The sequence below is a fragment of the Oryctolagus cuniculus genome, chromosome 9, assembly GCF_051225735.1.
Source record: "Oryctolagus cuniculus isolate XC-2025 breed Fujian yellow rabbit chromosome 9, ASM5122573v1, whole genome shotgun sequence".
Lineage (NCBI taxonomy): Eukaryota > Metazoa > Chordata > Mammalia > Lagomorpha > Leporidae > Oryctolagus > Oryctolagus cuniculus.
This window is the reverse complement of record NC_142875.1, coordinates 118,613,958-118,637,373: the sequence shown is the minus strand read 5'-3', so window position 1 is coordinate 118,637,373 and position 23,416 is coordinate 118,613,958. Positions and strand designations below refer to the sequence as shown.

At 40.5% G+C, this 23,416-nt stretch overlaps 2 protein-coding genes across 3 annotated transcripts in view; one reads left to right on the top strand and one right to left on the bottom strand.

Moving 5' to 3' along the window:
- LOC100009330 (cGMP-inhibited 3',5'-cyclic phosphodiesterase 3A) overlaps positions 1–23,416 on the bottom strand; it is a 333,186-nt gene that overhangs the window by 43,968 nt on the left and 265,802 nt on the right. For both annotated transcript variants that reach the window (XM_089303908.1, XM_051850837.3), the window contains 3 exons: positions 10,359–10,578; positions 6,693–6,778; positions 3,048–3,202 (listed from right to left, as the gene is read on the bottom strand). In XM_089303908.1, coding sequence (XP_089160034.1) covers positions 3,048–3,202; positions 6,693–6,778; positions 10,359–10,578 — 461 coding nt within the window. The remainder of the gene's footprint in view (positions 1–3,047; positions 3,203–6,692; positions 6,779–10,358; positions 10,579–23,416) is intronic.
- Positions 817–2,636, top strand: LOC100357065 (ADP-ribosylation factor 1). Its single transcript, XM_051850852.3, has one exon. It carries the CDS (start codon positions 945–947, stop codon positions 1,488–1,490), a length of 546 nt encoding a protein of 181 aa, XP_051706812.2. The 5' UTR covers positions 817–944; the 3' UTR covers positions 1,491–2,636.

Genomic DNA, 23,416 nt, shown 5'->3' with positions numbered 1-23,416 from the left:
TGAAAAAAGATGAAAAACCAGACACTGACCCAAAGTAACAAGGAAAACATCGAACACAGCTTCAGACTATGTTGCATTATTAACTGACCAACTATCCTAGGTTCTTATACACTCCAGCAAAAGCACAGATACTTCTTCTTAGCATAACTGCTTCTGAGTCTATTACAAGGATCTTAAACCAAGGTCCAAGGAGTAAAGCATACTGGAAACTACATACATTTATATCTTTTTATGTTTATGTAGAATTTTCTGGGATAGGATCTCTGCCTTATATTGGGACTCTCAAAAGACTTCGTTGGTGGGAAGGGGAACAGCACCACCTTACTCTAACTAATCAAGTTTATATGAATACTACGAAATCAGCATCATGATTTTATGCTGAAAAATGATAACTGTCACAGTTTTCAGGAATAACTGACAGTTGTTTTGTGATCTGCTGTTTCCTGAGAAACACACACCAATATAAAGACACTTTACAACTGGTCCCATAGGAGGATATTCTTAAGAGTCCATTCACAACAACAGCAAAAACAATGATAAAACATAACAAGGATAAGTAAGCAAATAAATTCTTTTACTTGATAATCTCATTTAAAAATACAAAAGGTAAATAAATTAAAAGAACAAGGGTAATAGCAGCAACAGATAATCACATTATAACTATTTTCTACCATCCACTCCTTCCTTCTAATTAAAGTGATTCAAACTTATGTTTCTTTTTTCTTTAAACACATAAAATAAGTCATCTTTAAAGGGTATTTTAATAGGCAGTTAAGTGTCAAAGAAACCTGGTTGAATATAACCAGGAAAAAAATACGGGCTCATTTTCTAAATTAAGAAGATACTGGTCAGAGCCGCCATCTTGTGGGAGGGCAACCAACGCCTGGCTCCGAGCAGCCGCCGCCGAGGTCTCTGGCTGTTGTAGCTTCCACGTGTGCACGACCATGGGGAATATCTTTGCAAACCTCTTCAAAGGCCTTTTTGGCAAAAAGGAAATGCGCATTCTGATGGTGGGCCTGGATGCTGCAGGGAAGACGAGGATTCTGCACAAGCTGAAGCTCGGTGAGATGGTGCCCACCATCCCCACCATAGGTTTCAACGTGGAGACTGTTGAATACAAGAACATCAGCTTCACCGTGTGGGACGTGGGTGGCCAGGACAAGATTCGGCCACTGTGGCGCCACTACTTCCAGAACACCCAAGGCTTGATCTTTGTGGTGGATAGCAATGACAGAGAGCGAGTGAATGAGGCCCGGGAGGAGCTCATGAGGATGCTGGCTGAGGATGAGCTGCGAGACGCAGTCCTCCTGGTGTTTGCCAACAAGCAGGACCTCCCAAATGCAATGAACGCAGCTGAAATCACAGACAAGCTGGGGCTGCACTCCCTACGCCACAGGAACTGGTACATTCAGGCCACCTGTGCCACCAACGGGGACGGGCTCTATGAAGGACTGGACTGGCTGTCCAATCAGCTCCGGAACCAGAAGTGAATGAGAATCCCCCTTCCCCACCTCCTCCTCTCCACCCTCTGCTTTCCTCTCATGTGGCAAACGTGCGACTCTGTGGTCCTGAGTGCCAGAAGCTGTCTCCATGGGGGGTCACAGTGTGCATCGCACCCTGCTGTCCCTGTGCAGACGCAGCCTGCAGCCAGGTTCTTATTTAATGTAAATAGTTTCTGTTTCCACTGAGGCAGTTTGTGGTACTCCTATGCAATATTACTCAGCTTTTTTTTTTTTTTATTGTAAAAAAAAAATCAACTCACTGTTTAGTACTGAGAAGGGATTTGGGCACATTGACACCTGCCCTCCAGGAGTCCGTGGCTGTGTTAAGAGCTAGATGTACCTCTGGGTGTTAGATCTGCTGAGATCCATTTAGTGGTTGGTTTTAATCCGAACTCAGTGCATTTTTAAAAACAGTTTAAAATACAAGATGAGAACACTTGAACTTACAGCAGGGAGACTGCCTAGTGTGGGGTTTGCAGTAACAGCCCGAGTGCTGGTCCATTGGATCGTCTGCTCCCCTTTGGGGACAAAACCACCCCATGATGCACTCTGCATGGCTGTCTCTGGGTCACCCTGCATTCCATAGCGTTGTGCTTGTGCTCCTGCTCACATGGTCACCTGGGGGAGGGGGCTGGGAGGCCAGGGCGTCTAACTTTTCCCTCAGGCCCCCCTTGGTGAAGCACGCGGCCAGAGTAGGAGCCTGTCGTTCCTGGCACCCACTCGCTCACGCACTTGCTCAGACACGTTGGCGGGATGTGTGGGGTCTCACCAGCAGGAGCGCGTGCAAGCTGAGAGGGTTGGCCCGTTCTACAGCCACAGCCCCCGGAAGCACCCCCACCTCCATGTGTGAAGTAGCTTTCTCTCCCTCAGCCTGCAAGGGTCCGATTTGCCATCGAAAAAGACCTCTACTTGTTTTCTTTTGTATTTTGATAAACACTGAAGAAGCTGGAGCTGTTAAATTTATCTTGGGGAAAACCTCAGAACTGTTTTATTTGGTGTCGTGGAACCTCTTACTGCTTTCAATACACGATTAGTGATCAACTGTTTTGTATACTTGTTTTCAGTTTTCATTTCGACAAGCACTGTAATTATAGCTATTAGAAATAAAATCTCTTAACTATTAAAAAAAAAAAAGAAGATACTAAGAAAAACCAGCAGACGTCCTAAAACTACAACTTCCCCCACCATTCTTTTTGCAATTTTTCTATTATTATCAAATACTGTTTTGCTGCATGACATAATTCATTTTTCTTATGCATATTCCTCCCTTTTGTGGGGGTTAAGAAATATGTACAGATATTTGTAAGAAATGAAAAGTCATTTGTTAAGACATATGTGTAGTCAATTTGCCGTCAATCACCACATAACAGGACCATTACAAGATCAGGAAGGAAAACTGTATTGATGGGGCAGTGCCCCAACTCATGTGTGATCCAAGTGAGATATGCCTGTAAATTTAATGACTCAGGGATCCACTTCCAAGCCAGCCTTGATAGTAGGAGCCCGTCTCTCAATACACACACGAGTTAAGTGACGGGGGCCTACCAGGAACAGCATGGTGTCAGCAGTGTAGGTGCTGCAGCCCGACACTTTCCTCAGAGGCTGTCTGGAGCACTCGGCCTCGTCTTCATTCTGTACTATGTCGCTGCTGTCACTGTTGTTATTGGTTTCATAGTCAGAGGTAACCTGAGCAGTATCATCTGCAATTGAAAGAGACCAGCTTATCATGAGACCTGCAACAGTTTGGAAAGGATTCTCATTTATACAAACTGTCCTAAAATTTACCACTACGTGGTAAATACAGTATTTAGGCAATATCTCTTTCCTGAGCTTACACACCAAGAACATCGGGCTGTAAGAAGAAAAAAGTGCAGTTTTTCCTCACCCAAAAAAATAGGTGAGAGTTATGATCTGTGATTTCTGGGACATTCAACAATTTCTCAGTAATAATGTTTAGATCAGCAGTTCATACTCTGAAAAAAATATGACTTTATGTATCTTTTCCTGTTATCCCTGCCCCAAACCATTCAGAAAATGCCAGCTTTGGATGGGCACATAGATTGGGAGAAATTGCGTTGACACAGCTAGGAAAAAAGTGATCTGTGGCATTCAGAGAGATGGCCCATGCTAAGGAGCATGTGGGATCCTATGTACCCAGTCTTGCTCCTTAGGGGTCTGTGGCTTCCTTCCTTGCCTGTTCTCTTCACTCTATCACATTTCAGTTGGCAGAAAACTGTGCTAAGTGAGGGCCAATCAGAAAACTCCAACTGTCTGGAGTACACTTGCTCCTGGGACAAAGACATCAAGAAATTTCTCAGAGCTGAACAAAGTACCTTCAGGAGGTGTACTGAGTACTTGCTATGATGCGGGTACTACTTAAGGCATTTTATTTGTATGTTCACATTTAATCCTCTCTACAATCCTGTGAAGCAGGATTATTATTACTATTAATTATTATTGCACTATCATCTTCACTTAACAGACGTCAAGCTGAGGCATAGAAGGGATTAGTACATTGCCCAGTGTAAACAGCCAGGTAATCTGCCGTGAGAACTGGAACTCAAGAAATCTGACTCTAGCTTCTTAACTCTATTTTGATGAAGCCTTTAAAAAAAAAAAAAAACTATTATTATTGTGTTCCATGACTTACAAAATCAATGTGTTCTCCAAAGTCACAAAGATATTTTCTGTTTTCTTCTAGAAGCTTTATCAGTATAGTGCTTACATTTAGTTCCATCTCATGACAATGTTTTTGCATGACTGAGACACAGGGTGAAGTTCATTTTTCTTCAACGCACTGGCAAGACCCACTGGACGGTTGTGGACTTCTGCTGAAAGTCCAATGACTGTGTATGTGTAGGTCTAAGCAGATGCTTGATTGCCACTGGATCCATCTGCTTTTTTTGAGTCAGTATCACACCAGCTTGATTACTGTAACTTAAGTTTTGAAGTAAGATAATACATTTCCACTAACTTTGTTCTGTTCCAAGACTGTTCAGAGAGTGGTTGTTGTATGCCCTAACACAAAAAAAATAAATGATTTTTTGCTATGTTGTTGGTGATAAAATGGTTTTTGTGTGTAGCCTATTCCAATCAGAAATGTCTTCTAAGACTGTTTAGGGATCCACCCTTCTTCCATTTTTTTCTCATGCATCTGCTTGTATATTAAAATTAGATACAGGAAGAAATGTAATTGATAGGCTTCAATTCAGAATCTGATGATAAAGAAGCCACACTTCCAGGCCATGGCTATACATGGAAATGAAATATTTCCATTAATCCATCAGTTTTATCAGAGTTAGAAAGGATCAGGATGCAGAGAAGGGATGTTCTACAATGTTGTGAATCTTGAGACTGCTACAGTATCAGAAAATTCTTTGAGTTATCCTTGCTTATGTCTGCTGTACATGTTGCATAGTATAATATTCTCTTGGGAAAAAAATCAGCCAAGAGTTATCGTGTGTCTTTTGACAAATGCTGGAGCAGAGATTTAAGAATTATTGCTAGGTAGCTCTATCACCCTGTTGTCTAGAGTTGATAGAAGCTTTTTATTTTAACTTGGGCACTTTCTTTTCTTTTTTCTTTTCAAGATTTATTTATTTAAAAGGCAGAGTTACAGAGAGGGATGGAGGGACGGAGAGGGAGAGAGGGAGAGAGGGAGAGAGGGAGAGAGGGGGAGAGGGGGAGAGGGGGAGGGGGGGAGAGGGGGGGGGAGAAAGAGAGAGAGAGAAAGAGAGAGAGAGAAATAGAGAGGGAAAGAGAGAGAGAGAGGTCTTCCATCTGCTGGTTCAATCCCCGAATCACTGCAGTGGCTGGAGCTGGGCTGATCTGGAATCAGGAACCTGGAATTTCTTCCAGGTCTCCCATGTGGGTGCAGGGGCCCAAGGACTTTTGGCCATCTTCTACTGATTTCCCAGGCCACAAGAGAGAGTTGGATAGGAAGTGGAACAGTCTGGACTCGAACTGGTGGCCATATGGGATGCCTGCAGTGACCCACTAAGCCACAGCACCAGTCCCCTAACTTGGGTATGTTCCACACCAACAAAACAAAGTCCCTATGGCTGCATCAATAACAAAATAATAATTATTACAGCAATAGCAGCAAAAACTAACTGCTTATAGTGATCCAGATACTATAATAAGGAGTGCTTTGCATGCTTAAAGTGATTTAATTCTCACAACAGTATTTTATGATAGGTACTATTACTTCAAATTTTTAAAAATACTTTATTTATTTGAAAGGCAAAGAAAAACAGAGGAAGAGCAAAGAAAAAGTGGAAGGAAGAGAGGAGGAGGAAAGGGAGTATGAGACACACAGAAAGAGATCTTCCATCCTCTGGTTTATACCAAAATGCCTGCAACAGCCAGTGAAGCCTCAGGCTGCACCCAGGAGCTGGGAAGCATGCCTCCCAGAAGTCAGGAAATGGCCCAGGTATTGAGCCATCACCTCCTGCTTCCCAGGCTATACATTAACAGGAGCATGGAATTTGGAGTGGAGTTGGAACTCAAACCTATACACACTAATATGAGACTTGGGTGTCCCACGAAGCACCTTAACCTCTATGCCAAAAGTATACCCCAGGGGGCCTGGCTTTGTGGTGTAGTACGGTTAATTCACTGCCTGTGATACCTGCATCCCATATGGGTGCTGGTTTGAGTTCTGCCTGCTCCACTTCTCATCCAGCTCCCTGCAAGAGCACCTGGGAAAGCAGCAGAAGATGGCCCAAGTCCTTGGGCCCCTGCATCCATCTTGGAAACCCATCTAAGGCCCCTGGCTACTGGTTTCCAGGCTGGCTCAGCCCTGGCCATTGCAGCCATTTGGGGAGTGAACCAGTGGATGGAAGATTCTCATTCATATTCTCTCTCTCTCTCTCTCTCTCTCTCTCTTTCTGTTCCTTGCTTTCTCTCTGTAATTTTGCCTTTCAAATAAAGAAATAAATTTTTAAAAACTCACAAAAGTCCCAAGGTCCCTCTCTACAGGTGAAGAAACGTTAGAATAGGATTACAGGCAAGCAGGTAGCAGAATCAGTTGATTTTGGTGCAAAATGAGTTTGAAAGTCAAGCAGAGTTTTTTCACCATGTGCATTTTCTATGGATTTTTGGAGGACCCAACTATAGGATGCCTTTTTGATCAGGAAGAAAGAAGTGACTTCCTGTTCGAGAAAACAGAATCCACAGCAATGAATTTACCTGTTCTGCTCGGTGTCCGTTGGGCTGTGCCACTTTCCACCAGGGGCCCGTCAGCAGGATTCCCCTGAGAATACGGTCTGCCACAGCTGGGGAAAATCAGAACAGTTCTAAGTATAACCTCCTCCTTGCAAATTTCATAGGCACACACCATCCATGCATATGTTCACAAAGACAACAATAATCAAGTCTTTCTGCTCTTTACTTATTTATCTAGTGGAAAATTCATTTTGTTTTACATGTGGATATTGATGTAGGGTGTCCTGCTTTCTTTCTTGTGAGAGAATGATCAATAAAATGCACTAGAAAATGCATCCGACTTTCATTCTCCTCTTCCATATCCTGCATGGTATTTGAGGGGAAGGTGCTAGTAAAATGTATTACATTATTTCCAGAATACTGGAATAGGTTGCTACCTATTTTTAGTAGCAAGTTTGGAGGTGCTGGCATCTATTTGGTCAAAAGTATTTTCCCCAATGTAATACATTTGTGTATCTCTAAAAACTTCACCATTAGATTTGTTTCTTAGAGTCCATTTTATGTCCAAATAGGTCTCTAAGAAAATCAAATGTGGGTTAAAATAGCATGATGCTATATCAACTTTATTTTTTTGGCCATAGTTTCCAAATGAATTTTTTTTCAGACTGACCCATCACCTCTCAAAGCCCTAAGGAAATGAACCATGCAGAGGGACACTTTGATGATGAGTGAATGTACAATGGCCTGCACAGGGTACTGGTTGAGAAAAACAGGGCATTGGGTGCCACAGGCAACCAAGAGAAAAGAGGGTGCTTGAGAGGGCAACAGTGCCCCTGGACACAGTGGCTTGGAGGATGTGAAATACTTCTTCCCCCCAACAGTTGATTATTTTGGAAATTAAAAATTAAGCCCACAATGACCTGGTAAAGTTCCAGACTGGCTTCTCCCTCTTTTATCCTCTTTAAAGACTTCATGATTACATTTTAATTCTTTGTTTTGCTGCTGGATTCTTTCTTTTTGCCTAATAATACAAAGCGTCTCAGAGGGGTTTTGTTCATGATTTAATTAAAAATTACCTGCTCAAAAATGAAATGGGTCAAAGTTCATTGTTCAGTATCTTAAATGTTTTATAACAATTCTTTTGAGTGTATTACAGATACAGTACAGAAAAACATTTTTCATGTAGAGAATATCTTCATAAAAAGGAAATATGCTTTTTTTGCTCCAAATGTAAGTAGGAAAGCTACAATTGCTAATTATGAAATCCTATCAGTTTGCCTTAGGCAATCACAAAAAAATGCCAAGACACAAGTAGATACAATTGATGGGCACACATTCTGAGATAAAACATAGAAGTAGAGTTTAGTAGTTTGCATATTTTTATTGCACAATAACACCTAAAAACACTATTTAAATTAGTAGTTCCAAGATATCAGCTCCCATGCCAAAAAAAGAGCCCGTGGCACAGAAACTGCAGCAGCCAGGGGCCAGGAAGTCAACGCCAAACCCTTCCAGTTCAGCAGGGGAAACCACAGCAATTAGTCGTGTGTTTCTGGAGCTCTCTTTGCCTGCATGGGTGGCTGCCTTGAAGGCAACAATAGAACCTGGTTTAAATTATAGACTTATAAAGCCCGAATAATAAAACACACACTACTGTATGTATAAACATCACCCAACAACTAGACAGTGAAATCTTGTTTTTCTCTGAAGCCCCTTTTTATAAAAATCCCATTACATTTTTCCTGCTAAGGATATGAAACAAACAAAGAAGCCCATGATGAGAAAAGCTATGTGAGTGGTAGATCTTTTCTGGACATGTCTCTACCACAAGTCTGGAGCCCACAGTAAGATTCTTCCTAAGAAAGCTGGGAACAGATGTCCTTGGAGGCAGATTTCTCTGCCAGACATCACATCTTGACCCTGAGTATGCATCACAACACAGTACTTTTCTAGTATGTCCTTCCAAGCACTAGATGCATGGGCAACTATTGGCCGTGAACCTAGAGAAACTGGTTCTGTGGTCAAACACTCAGGAAACATGAGATGAGACAAAAATCAAGAGGTGTTCCTTCAGAGGAACTTCTTGGAGCATTTAATAAAGTGACATGTGTTATGAAACATGACACGTCTCCTCGACACTGTACTTCAGAACGCGCTTTTTCTGGTGTAGGAAAAATGATGTTTATATTTCACAGAAATTATTGTAATGAAAAAGCTGATGGATGAAGAGAGGACAAGAAAATAATGTGTCAGGACAATTTTTTTTTCTCTTACCCTGGCTAAACAAACAAAACTGTTTTTAAATGTAAAAATATTTGCAAGGAGAAAATAAAGATTACAAAATAAGAGACATTAATTTGGCTTGCAGAGTTTATGAATAAAGTATATCAACTTGAAACTTGTAAGGTTTAATATCAGCTAGCTGAATATATTGGTAAAATCAGGGTCTATGAACCAAAGTTAGACCCTAGAAGACCACCATGTTACTATAGTAACCTTAGAAAAAGAAATGGCATTTTATTCAAGATATTCACATGAATATGCTTAAAAATACTCTGCTGTTTTCTGTTTTAAAACAATGTAATGCTAAGATCAATTACTCCAGAGATGCTTATTACAGAAAACACTACAAAAATGTTAATCAGTAAGAAAAGGTATTTTTTGCTTAGGGATAGTATTGGCAGAATTATTATTACAGCCATCCTCTGTGACAGAAAACACTTTGCAACTCCATTTTGACACCCAGGATCAAGACCAGCAATTCAGAGAAATATTTGTGTCTAGCCATTGTGTGACATGTACAATATTCACATTTTTAAAATGGGAAATGGAAACTTAAAAAATCATTAAAAATCAACATAAAATACTCCCTGGAGAGCAAGTAAAAAAATCCCACAAAATTTCCTATTATATATTGTATTGTATTATATATATTATATATACTATTTTTATTATAATATTATATTGTAACATTCACATTTTAATTACATATTTTCCACATTCTCCATAAGCAGACAAAACATACAACTAATTACTTTGTATCATTTCTAAAGATTAGCTGGTTGGCTCATATGGACTTTAACAGAGAAGCACTGAAAAATTAAGTTTCTGGGATAGCCCATCCAACACCAATCACATCATCCTATACTTTCTTGTCAACTATTTTGGCAGCCTGGAGTTGTGTGGGCTGTTTTTTTTCTTTTTTTATTTCTTTCTTTCTTTTTTTTTTTTTTTTACAGGAAGAGTAGACAGTGAGAGAGAGACAGAGAGAGAGGTCTTCCTTTGCCGTTGGTTCACCCTCCAATGGCCGCTGCGGCCGGCGCACTGCGCTGATCCGAAGCAAGGAGCCAGGTGCTTCTCCTGGTCTCCCATGGGGTGCAGGGCCCAAGCACTTGGGCCATGCTCCACTGCACTCCCGGGCCACAGCAGAGAGCTGGCCTGGAAGAGGGGCAACCGGGACAGAATCCAGCGCCCCAACTGGGACTAGAACCCAGTGTGCTGGCGCCGCAAGGCGGAGGATTAGCCTACTGAGCCGCGGTGCCGGCCAGAGAATTTTCTTTTTTTCTTTTCTTTTTTCTTTTCTTTTCTTTTTTTTTTTTTGTGTGTGTGTGTGTGGGGGGGCTGTTGATGGGTGTCACTTTGGGGAAAACCATGTTTCATCTTGTGATTCAACTCCTACACAATTCTTACCTGCTACATATCACAGGTGGAGTCAGGATCTGTGGGGAGAGATCTGGGGCACTCTGAGTGCAAATTAAGGCCCTGTGAGAACCTGGGCCTTGTCTCGCGGCTGTGTCAGCAGATTCTGGAAACTGCACTGTAGAAATTTTGCTGACCGGGCTGCTGGCAGGAGTCCCTTGGAGAGGTGAGGAGCAAGGGGACGAAGGAGGTGAAATTTTAGAGAGGGCACCTGAGAAAGAATAAGAGTTAGGAAGTCACTCAACAATGTCTTTGAAATCAAAAGCTGCAACTCTTAAAACTTCACCTTGATTCCTATAAACTCAACAGCCACCATCTGGAGGTAGCGTGTGTGGTTGGGTGTCTCCATGCTATGACATGTGAGTAACCGACCCATTACGAAAACCACGGTGGCGATACTGGCACATCCAGCTAACGCCCTGTTGTCCCAGAGTAACTTCAGGACAGAAGGATATTATTTTCTCCTCCCAGTTTTGCTTCTTCTTGTCATTCTGACATGAAAATAATAGTTGAAGTCTTCTCTTGTGTTTGGCTTCTGTTAAGTGGTGAAATGTTGAGTAGAAGCTGAATCTGCTATTGTTTTAAACATAACCCCAGTATCTGGAGCAAAGTTTTGGAGGCATGGGGTGCTTAAAATATGGAAATAAAGACAACAAACTTTGGAGAGGCAATTCAGTTTATGAGGTCACTTTCAAAAAGTTCATGGAAAGGCATATAATGATGAAACTATGCATAGATTTCAACTTTTTGCACCCAAGTAAACATGTATTTGAATTATATTTTCCATGAAATTCTTTAGGTATCCTTGTATTACACTGACATTTTCAGTGGAAGAGTTCCTTCCTGTGTAAAACAGTACCTTGACTAAAATAATTTTGGGAGGAGCCATTAAAAATATATAGTATGATCCATTTTAGATCAAACATAGGCCCAAAGTTCAAATTTCAAATGTTGTATTTGTGCCGAATTATCTATGCTTATTGCGCGAGAATTTTGCAAGACTTGGGGACAGGGGCCATGTATCTAGATGTCATTCTCTCTTGAACACAGAGAGGGAAGCCAACACTGAAAACTGAAATAAGGAGAAAAAACTTCTGAACGACCCCGTTTACTGGTTTTCATGATTTGACGGCTGAACAATCTACTATAGGGCAAAGCAAACGTAATCACTCCGAGTGCCTCTATTTCTCACCATGTGGGAAATTCGTAAGAATCAACCTCCCATCTCTTGCTGATCTGGGTGGTTAACTGACTGCTTGGCTTGGAGCAAAGCTTGCTCCCAGTGCACAGTTCCTTCAAACGTCTGATTTATCACACCCAAAGCTTTGCTGGTCTCCTCAAAGGAACATGAGGCTTGCTGAAGGTTTTTGTGATTTTCATTTCACATTCTTTGTTGGCACTGTTACTTCTTTTGTTTTAAAAAATGAAGCCTCTCACTCGTCCTTTGCTTAAGCGTGGGGAACAGCAACTTCTCTTTTTCCCACTGTTCTGTTGGTGATTCCTGATGGATTATAATTAACAAATTAAAGTAGGCACAGTGGCACAGCAAGTTAAGCAGCCTCCTGGGACACCTACTTCCTGTCTGGGAGCATCTGGTTAGAGTCCTGGGTCCTCTGCCTTCATTCCAGCTTCTTGGTGATGGATTAGGGAGCATTTGCATGGCTTTTCAAAAACTCACCTTATGATCTGTATTTTGATTTATATTTGTGTTAAACAGATTTAGCTATTTTTACCAAAAATATTGGCTAACTCTCACATTACATAACCTCCAAAGCTAAAAGAAAACTAAGATCATAAAATTTTTAACTCGGAGTTTCCCAACCAACATATCATTTGTGCAAGCAAATTAGAGTGTGATCTAAGTATTAATGTCTGTAAAGTGGAAAAAAAGATAAATGTATTATTCAAATAATAAATATAAAAAATAGAGGCTAGTGCTGCGGCACAACTGGGATTCCAGCATTCCAAGTGGGTGCAGGTTGGAGTCCCAGCAGCTCCACCTCCAATCTGGCTCCCTGCTAATGCTCCTAGGAAACCAGTGGGAAATCTCCATGAAGCTCCTGGCTCCCAGCTTTGGCCTGGCCCAGCCCTAGCTATTGTGGCCATTTGGGGAGTGAAGAAGAGGATGGGAGATCTCTCTCTATATATCTATCTCTCCCTCTCTCTCCAACTCTGCCTTACAAGCAAATTTAATAAATATTTTTTTAAAAAAGAAACATTTGAAAGCTCAAGAATAAACTCAATTTTAACACTATGTCTAATATTCTAAAAAGTTCATTCACAATAGCTACAAAGATTTAAATACTCTGGAATAAATTTAACCAAAGAGGTGAAAGATCTCTACAGTGAAAATTGCCAGACATTCAGAAAATAAACAGAAGACTCACACAACAAAAAATGGAAAAATCTTCCATGATAGTTGATTGGAAGAATTACTATCATCAAAATGTCCATACTACTGAAAGCAATTTACTGATTCAATGAGATTCAAATCAAAATTCCAAGAATATTCTTTGCAGATCTAGAAAAAAACAATGCTAAAATTCATATGGAAACACAAGAGACCTTGAATAGCTACAACAATCTTAAGCAACAGAAAGAAAGCCAGAGGCATCACAGTACCAGATTTCAAGAAGTACTATCTGGCAGTTATAACCAAAACAGCCCTGGCCCTGGCACAAAAGTAGATATGCACACTAATGGAACAGATTAGAAACCCAGAAATCAATTCATGCATCTGAAGCCAGCTAATCATTGACAACTGAGTTAAAACCAATCCCCAGATAAAGAACAGTCTTTTCAACAAATGGTGCTGGGAAATTCAGATCTCTGTATGCAGAAGTATGAAGCAGATTCCTTATCTTACGCTTTATACAAAAAAACAACTCAAAATGGATCAAGGATCTAAATCTATGACCTGATATCATCAAATTACTAGGAAAGAATAATAATAGAAACTCTGTAAGATGTTGGTCTAGGCAAAGAATTCTTGGAAAAGATCTCAGAAACACAGGCAATAAAAATATAAATAGACAAATGGGACTACATCAAGCTGAGAAGCTTCTGAACTGCAAAGAAAACACTCAACCAAATGAAGAGGCAACCTACAGAATGGGATCAAAATATTTGCAAAATATGCAACTGATAAAGGATTAATATCCAGAATCCATAAAGAGCTCAAGAAGCTCAACAACAAAAATAACAATCCAGTTAAGAAACGGCACAGGACTGGAATAGATATTTGTCAAAAGATGAAATTCAGTGGCTGGCACTGTGGTGTAGTGGGAAAAGCCACCGTCTGCAATGCTGGCATCCCATATGGGTGCCAGTTGGAATCCTGGCTGTTCCACTTCCAATCCAGCTCTCTGCTATGGCCTGGGAAAGCAGTAGAGGATGGCCCAAGTCCTTAGGACCCGGTACCCACATGGGAGACCTAAAAGAAGCTTCTGGCTCCTGGCCTCAGTCTGGCCCAGCTCCAGACATCAGGGCTATTTGGGTAGTGAACCAGCAGCTGGAAGATATCTCTCTGTCTCGGCTTCTCTGTAACTCTGCCTTTCAAATAAACAAATACATCTTTAACAAAAAGATGAAATTCAAATGGCTGAATATATACACTATGGAATATTACTCATCTGCAAAGAGGAATGAAGCCCTTTCTTTCACAACAAAATGGATGCAACTGGAAGCTATTATGCTAGTGAAATAAAACATTCCACAAAAGACAAATTTCCTAGGTTTTCCTTTATCTGTGGTAATTAGCAGAGTGCAAAAATACAAAGTATAATTATTTGCATTGCAATCTGCATAAAATTATTCCTGTGCATAAACTTAGAGAAAATGGCAAAAAAAGTTAATGGGAAATGCCTGTTATTAAAAAAAAGAAGTGCCTGGATTTCAATTTCTTTTTGCGATGAAATGAGCCTATTTTTAATTGGGTTTGAAGGACTGTAATATCTTTTTGAAAAGATATCTTACATGATTATTTTCTAATATTTTTAATTCATGTAGCTAGCATTTGTATAGGGCAATTTACCTAGGTGTTACATGTGTTGGCACTGTAATTATGTCCCCCATGATAGGCTTCCTGATAGCTATTTGTACACTTCTGATCACCCCTCTGATTACCAGGGCTCATCTTAGTGCCAGGTAATAGACATAGCATGTATGATGAGTGAATCCATCTTGATAACTAAATGAAATATAAACGCAGCTTATTATTCATATAATTTTTTATTTTTAATTATGTAGTCTCAACCTAAGTCTACATAGTATCAGATATTTTCACATCTTACTAATATGCTTGATACCATTAAAATGTGGTATTTGCTTTAAATTTATCTTGAATCAGGTTTAATTAGGACACTGCACCTCAATTCACAATAGCTAAGATATGCAATCAACCCAGATTTCCATCAACTGATGACTGAATGAAGAAAATGCGGTATTTATATAAACTATGGAATACTCAGCCATAAAAAGAAGGCAATTCTGTCTTTTGCAAAAAAAAAATGTATGCAACTGAAAATCATTATGCATAGTAAAATAAGTCAGTCCCCAAAAGACAAATACCATGTGTTTTCTCTGATATGTAGTAGTTAATACAGATTGCGAAAAAATGTACAGGAATGAAATGGACATCCTGTGATTCGACTGCTGTTTTCAGTCCTTGTTTATACTCTCGTGGAACTCTGGCCTTTCTACTTACTACTTACTGAATACTACATTAGTGGTGCATCAAGCCTGTGATTACAGAGTTGACTGAAATTATGTTCTGCAAAAATTAAATTAAAAAAAGAGGAAACAGGAGGGTGACTGAAGGAGGGAAAGAGGCAGGAATCAAGTATGGTTATGTTCTTAGAATTGCACCTATGAAACAGATGGAGCCTGTTTTCTTTATATTAATAAACTCTTTTAAAAAAGAAATTGAAATGGCCAAAAGACACATGACAAAATGCTCAGGATCACTAGCCATCAGGGAAATGCAAATAGAAACCACAATGAGGTTTCACATCACCCCAGTTAGAAATAGAAATATATATAGAAATCAACAAAGAATAATTGCTGGCAGGGATGTGGGGGAAAAGGGATCCTACTCCACTGTTGTGGAAGACAGTATGGTGATTCCTCAGAAGTCTGATTATGGACCTACCATATGACCCAGCCATTCCACTCCTGGGAATTTACCCAAACAAAATGAACTCAGCATATGCAAGAGTGATCTGTACCCCTTAGTTTACTGCAGCTCAATTCACAATACCTAAGATATGGAGTCAACCCAGATGCCCATCAACTGCTGACTGGATAAACAAATTGTGGTTTATATACGTCACAGAGTACCATTCAGCTGTAAAGAGAGATGTAATTCTGTCTTTTGCATTGAAATGGATGCAACTGGAAACCATTCTACGTACTGAAATAATACAATCTCAAAAAGACAAATATAATATGTTTTCCCTCATCTGTGGTACCTAATAAAGTACAAAAAATATAAAACATATGACCAAAATTGACATGTTGAGATCTGATTACTGTTTACAGTCCTTGTCTCTGCAGTTGAGGAACAGTGTTTTTTTCTTCTTAGTATTTGTTGAATTTTTTACTTAGTGGAGGGTTAAACTTATGAGTATAAAACACACTGAAAGTATATCATTGTAAAATTAAAAGGAACAATAAGAAAGGAGGGAGGAGAGAGGGCGGGAGTGTGGGTAGGAGGAAGGGTGGGGCGGGAAGTATCACTATGCTCCTACCTCTGTATATATGAAATATTTGAAATTTGCTCCCTATATAAATTTTAAAAATTCAAAAAATAGTTCACAAAGCTCTAAATCCCTTCCCATTTCCTCACTGCCATATAACATCAACCTATTTACAAGTCTTACACATACCGGGGTGCTCAAAAAGTTCATGGAAAATGCATATCATCTAAAAATTATTCATAGATTCAAAATTTTTTGCACTAAATAAAACTTGATTCGATTTTCCCACAAGCCATTTGAAGTCATGTATGTGTGTTCTGATATAAAACAGGTTAAAAAGGGCTGGATAATGTAGACTTATTTGAAATGACAGAGACAGAGACTTCAGGTAACTTCAGAAAAGCAGTGTAACCATTAAGCAGGTGAATCCTGGTGTGAGGTGGCATCAAGTTTACTAAAGTATATTTGTCTTTAGTAAATATCTGAATAATAAATATGCATCATGTGACTCTTCCTAGGAATGCAGTGATAAGTAAAAAAAAGTCCCAGCTCTCCGGGAGCTCCCAGTGTTTTGATGGAGAAACTAAAAAATCACAATCAATGAAAAAGAAGAAAGATAAGTGACGTGATTTCAAGTCACAGGAAGCATAATAAAGCAGAGGCTGGTGGACAAAGCAGAGAAGCTCTTTAGATAATCCAGTCTGTGTAGGCTTCTCCAGGGAGGTAACACTGAAAACTAGGCTTGGTAAAATATGGAAGTCAGTGAAACGAAGTCTGGGGAAGAATATTCCATTAGGATGGATCTAGCTGGGGCATGTCAGAGGTCAGCGAGACGTCAGTGGCCGCTCAGCAGAGAGGAGAACCAGAAGGGAACATGGCCCAGACGGGGCTGTGTGGGCCCACGCCAAGGTTTCAACAGCAGCGTCTTAAAAAAAGAGCCTCCCGGCTGGCGCCGCATCTCACTAGGCTAATCCTCCACCTTGCGGCGCCGGCACACCAGGGTTCTAGTCCCGGTCGGGGCACCGGATTCTGTCCCGGTTGCCCCTCTTCCAAGCCAGCTCTCTGCTGTGGCCAGGGAGTGCAGTGGAGGATGGCCCAAGTGCTTGGGCCCTGCACCCCATGGGAGACCAGGAGAAGCACCTGGCTCCTGCCTTCGGATTCAGCGTGGTGCACTGGCTGCAGCACGCTGGCTGCGGCGGCCATTGGAGGGTGAACCAATGGCAAAGGAAGACCTTTCTCTCTGTGTGTCTCTCTCTCTCACTGTCCACTCTGCCTGTCAAAAAAAAAAAAAAAAAAAAAAAAAAAAGAGCCTCCCAACAGTCATTACTCTAGTCAATTCCTTGATTCTTTTAATGGCCAACTGTGTGTTTCGAATATTTTCTATTTTTTTTTAACAGAACTGTATTTCAAAACCTGCGCGAATATGGTGTTTCTATCTTCCCACACTGTATTTTGTAAAACCAGCTTATAAGAACTATATGATCTATTTGGTCATAATTTTTAGTAGCTGCCAGCAGATAGTCTTGGAAATTCTCGATTCACTCTTCAATACAAATTTCAAAGTCCACATGGCCATTAGCGTTCTTGGAATTCACGGATCAGCTCAATTTAAACAAACAAGCAGACTTTAAGATTCCTAGGATGAAATTTTACGTAAAACTGAAACACAGCAGAAGGGCTTTGCCGCCTTGGTACTACTAATCTACATATTTTGAATTCTTCTAACAAGCATGAATCTTGGCTACAACTATGAGAAGCAGGGATGTGTTTATCCTGTAGGTGAGAAGATAAAGATGCAAGTTTACATAAAGTTTAAAAAACAGAAAGGACTAGAAATGCCACAGGAAGTGAACACATATTTACATGTATTAGTCTTCTGTGGGATGGAGAGATAAATGCAGATACAGGCTGGGCAGCGCTTACACAAAAGGCTTGGGACCAGAAGTGCTTCCGATTTTGGTGTTGGTTGGATTTTGAAATATTTGCACAGATTTTACAAGTTGAGTATCCCAAACATCTGAAAAGCTCCAACTTAGATATTTTGTCATAAAAATGTTCAACCTGTAAAGCCAAATATCCTTTCTCCCTATAACAGATACGAGAGGCTACAGATAAATTATTTCAGACACAGGAAGAGGATTCTCCAAAGGAATCAAAGGAAGAATCATCTTTGCAAAACATCAAAAAGAGATTTTCTAAGGTGCTTTAAGCATAATCAGGTTGAAAGTTAAAGGAATGAGTATTATGAATTTTAGAGTCTCCTCCAATTTATGTAGCACATTTACACACACACACACACACACACACGAGTGAAAGGGCCAGATAAATACACATTCTCCCAGAGATATTTATCTTCATTTCATATTTGTGAAACTTTAAGAAATTCCAGGAAAAAGACAGAGCTCATGAAATATAAATCTCTGAATGATTCAAACTGTCCCAATGTGAAATACTTAACACTGAAACACTTAAAAACAAAAAAATTAAAAATACAACTTAAAAAAAAAATCTAAAATACCAACTCCTTTGAGTAAGTCAGCCTGTAATTCCTTGTTCCCGAGAGCCTGAGAAAATGTGTGTCAAGACACAAGGAACTTGGGGCAATCAAAGGAAGAAGATAAACAATACTGGAGGGGAATTATTTAAGTGAATCCATCTGTTTTGTGCTATAAAACTCTCTCAGTTCCATTTTAATTGAACAAGAAAGGAACCAGCTTGTCTGATAAATATGTGCCTCTTTTCCATGCCTACAGGAACATCGTCAGCCTTAATATTTTTCCAAAACATAAAATGTGTCAAAAATAAAGAGAACACAAAATCAAATCTAAACAAAATCACAATATCAAAATTAAGTTTTATGCCATTTCTAATTTTCTATAGGAAAAACTTAGTCTAGTTTAGAGGTATAGAGACATCAGTACCATTATATCAAGCAGTCCATATTTACAAGAACTTGGATAAGAACTACTGCAAATCCAGCAACTTTCCAATAGCAGATTTTTTAAAAATCGGAGTGGTATAATCTTAACACCCCATTTTCAGTAACTCACACTCAAAAGTGAGATTAAAAGTAGTGAGATTAAAAATACAAATTATATTTAAATCTCTTGTTCTGCTTTAATCAAAGGACTGTTATGTGGTATCACCCATTCATTTTATATGAATAATTGTATGAAACTAGGTTGTATTCAGCTATCTGAAATTAACACAGATTTACTGAGCCAGAGGACACTTTGTTTACTTGACTTGTGCAAAGAACAGATCTCATTAGTCCCCTCTGGAAACAGGTCATTAATCTTTCCATTTGCCTATTCTGTATAGCTGCTTCCCCTCAATTCATCGCTTGTTGCTCTTACATTTCTCCTTTTACTCTTCATCAGATTCTGCTTGCTTATGCTCTTTGCCACCAAAAGGGGGCTTTTGGCCAGCGCCGTGGCTCAATAGGCTAATCCTCCGACTGCAACGCCTGGCACCACAGGTTCTAGTCCCGGTCGGGGCGCTGGATTCTGTCCCGGTTGCCCCTCTTCCAGTCCAGCTCTCTGCTATGGCCCGGGAGTGCAGTGGAGGATGGCCCAAGTCCTTGGGCCCTGCACCCCATGGGAGACCAGGAGAAGCACCTGCCTCCTGGCTTTGGATCAGCACAGTGGGCTGCCCGCATCGGCCATTGGAGGGTGAACCAACGGAAAAAAAGAAAGACCTTTCTCCCTGTCTCTCTCTCTCACTGTCCACTCTGCCTATCAAAAAAAAAGGGGGGGGGACTTTCCCCAGACTCTTTCCACATAGTTGTTCCCACAGTCATCTGCATTCAAACATGGCACACCTACGTAGCCCCACCAACCCAAGCAGGGCATTCAGGAAGGGGCACAGGCTTTCAAAACAGAAGGACACATTTGACCAGGGAGAACTGTAACCTAATTCAACTCTCTGGTTCTTGATGGATATTTTTCTCCCTATTGGCAGACTTCCAGGGATTTGTATAATTGAAGTCAGCATGCATTGGATGTAAGTTATTTTATAAGCATTTAGCTCTTCTGTAACAGCAGTCCAAACAGGTCCCAAGGCAAAACTCCCTCCCAAGTAGTCACGTTGCAGAGATCTTATGCACTTGATGTCAAGAACCTCTCTCTGTGGCAATAATTCCTGCCATCTGCCCCTGTGGAAGCTCACCTGGGCGTTGTTTTCTTTTGCACTCCGCCCTATCTTCGGTCTTATGAATGGGGCAGTGGGACCCAGGAACATGAGAATGATCCATCTTTTGTGCTGGTATGTCCACTGTCTGCCCTAACCATTATTTTCAGCTTCAGGTTTTTTTTTTTTTTTAAGATTTTTATTAATTATCTGAGAGTTACAGACAGTGAGAGGGAAAGAGAAAGAAAGAGAGAGACAGAGACAGAGACAGACAGAGAGGTCTTGCAGCCACTGGTTCACTCCCAGATGGCAGTAATGGCCAGAGCTGCACCGATCCAAAGCCAAGAGCCAGGTGCTTCTTCCTGGTCTCCCACAAGGGTGCAGGGACGCAAGGACCTGGGCCATCTTCTACTGCTTTCCCAGGCCATAGCAGAGAGCTGAATAGGAAGAGGAGCAGCCGGGACTAGAACTGGAGCCCATAAGGGATGCCGGAGCGGCAGGCGGAGGATTAACCTACTACGCCATGGTGCTGGCCCCAGTTTCAGCTTCTTGACTTTAAGTTTTTATTTGATTACTTAACTAAAGAGAGCAATCGAGAGAAAGAGAACCAATCCTCCTATTTTCTTGCACTCAGGCAAGGACAAAACAAAACAAAAAAATCCCAATACAAACTGTGCCAATTTGCCATTATCAACTTTTTTTCCCAGTATGAGATCACTAGGAAAAAAGAAGATTGGGGACTCATGCCTCAGTTTCCTCATCTGAACCAACTTTGTGACCTGCTCAAGGGTAATTTAAAAATTTCATTTCTTGAGGAACATTTCATTGTCAGGTATTTTAATTCTGTCTTGAAAAAAAAATGCCTTGAAAAACTACCCATAAATCTGGAAATTGTATTACTTATGCAGTCACGTTTATTTGGATTGTCCCGTGGTACTCCAACTTGTTTACCACTATTATTAGATTCTGGACTTTCTAATATCATCTTCTTTAATATTTCCATTACATATTCCTTTGGTGAAGATGAGGTAGGTAGAAAAGTGTTGACGTCACTCAAAATGTCACTCCTATTTCTGCTGGATTTTCCAAGTATACAATTTTAGGTTGATTTATTATATTCTCTCAGAATGTTGAAGACAATCCATGTTCTGACAATTTTGCTCTCAGACTGATTTCCTTTGATGAAAAGGTAACTTGTCTTTTCTCTGGCTGACCCATAGAATATTTTTTTGTTTTGGTTGTTGGGTAGTTTCACCATTTTGTGATGGGTGAGTTTCTTCTTTTTTTTTAAAAGATTTATTTATTTTATGTGAAAGAGTTACAAAGAGAGAGAAGGAGAGGTAGAGATAGAGAGGTCCTCCATCCACTGGTTCACTCCCCAGTTGGCTGGATGGCTAGACCTAGTCCGATTTGAAGCCAGGAGCTTCTTCTGGGTCTCCCACACAGGTACAGGGTCCCAAGCACCTGGGCCATCCTCCACTGCTTTCCCAGGCCACAGTAGAGAGCTGGATTGGAAGTGGAGCAGCTGGGACTTGAACCAGCGCCCATATGGGATGCTGACTCCACTGATGGGCAGCCTCAATGGCTATGCCACCGCGCCAGCCCCACATGTAAGTTTCTTTGCATTTATTCTGCTTCTCTGCAAATATTTTATGCTCTCATCTTCTACTAAATGTATGATGATATATATTAGACTTCTGATTCCTTGTCTTATACCTCTAAAAAAATTATTTTAAGATTTGAAAGTGACAGAGGGCCAAGAGTGAGAGTGAGACAGAGAGATATTAAACCCCCTGGTTTACTTCTCAAATGGCTGCAACAGCGAGGTCTAGGCCAGTCTGAAGCCAGGAACCTGGAATTCCATGCAGGTCTCCAGAACTGAGTGGCAGAGGCCTAAGTACTTGGACCATCTTCTGTTGCCTTCCCAGGCACATTTGCAGGGAGATGTATGGAGGGATCAGCTAGGACTCAAACCCAAAATTCCAATATGGGATGTCAGTGTCACAAGTGGCAGATTAACCACTGTGCCACAAGGCTAGCTCTCTGAAAATCATTTTTATTTTACAATTTCTCACCTTGTAGCCTTCTGGATAATTTCTTCATATTCTCTTCTGTTGAGTTTACTCTTTCTCTTTAGTGGTCTATGATGCCATTTAACCTATCACCTATCCTTGATTATAAGACCAAAAGTTAGATTCAGCTTCTCTGTTATTATGCCTTTTCTCATTGCTATTGGTTCTATAATCATGTTTTTTCCTATAAACATGTAAATATTAAAATTAAATAACACAGTTAAGTATTTACATTGAAATATCTCAACCTTTCTAGAGATCTAAAACCATTTTGTTGTTCCTGTTGATTGGAACAGTGTTTTCCAGCGTGTTTACAGCTCCTGCTTGGACGCTCTGTATTTAATCTGTTAAAATCCCATGACCTTTAACTGGTGATGCTTTCCTTCAAAAATTCATGGCATGTAATTTTGTAGAGAGCCAAGGAATTCTACAGACCCAGGACCATCACAGTGGCCTTTAAGAGCCTTGGGTTTAATGTGGAATTATCAAATTCAGTTCTTCCACCTTGCTGAAGTTCCAGATGAGTCTCTGTATTACTGGGATAATCTGTATTTGCCCACAGGGCAATCTCAGTTGAAGCGTTTGCTTCCATTATTCTGCATTGCCTGGCGCTAGTGAAAATTCAGTTCTATTTCAGGGTCATTAATGACTTCTGTGTTTTAAAGTGTAATGAACGTCTCTAAAGAGCAGAGAAGTTCAGATGTGTTGCTGGAAAACCAGATTACCAAGAGTTTATTTCAGTGATGTAATTTTAATAGAACTGTATTTTTTGGAGGAAATGTCTTCCTGAACTGAAGAGTAGAGATTTACGCAAAGGAGGTGACAGTTTCAAGGAATATCCAGTATAATGTGCATAATTAAAGAAAGTTTTATGTTTCCTTTTCATGATGAAAGAAACAGCAGAAATCTTTCCTTAAATTGGATCCCTGAAAATTAAGTTTATATTTCAGGATGGGTGTTTGACACAGCTGTTAAACTCCCGCTTGGGATGCTCATATCCTGTATCCAAGCGCTTTGGTTCAAGTCCTGGATCCACTCTCCATTCCAGATTCCTGCTAATGCACATTCCGGCTGTGTAGCAGAGTCCCCCACTCACATGGGAGACCTCGTTGGAGCTCCCAGTTCCTAGCTTTGACTGGGCCCAACCTCAGCT

Bases quoted from the DNA above. Each gene is read 5' to 3' on its own strand.
- LOC100357065 (XM_051850852.3), top strand. From the start codon at position 945: ATGGGGAATATCTTTGCAAACCTCTTCAAAGGCCTTTTTGGCAAAAAG.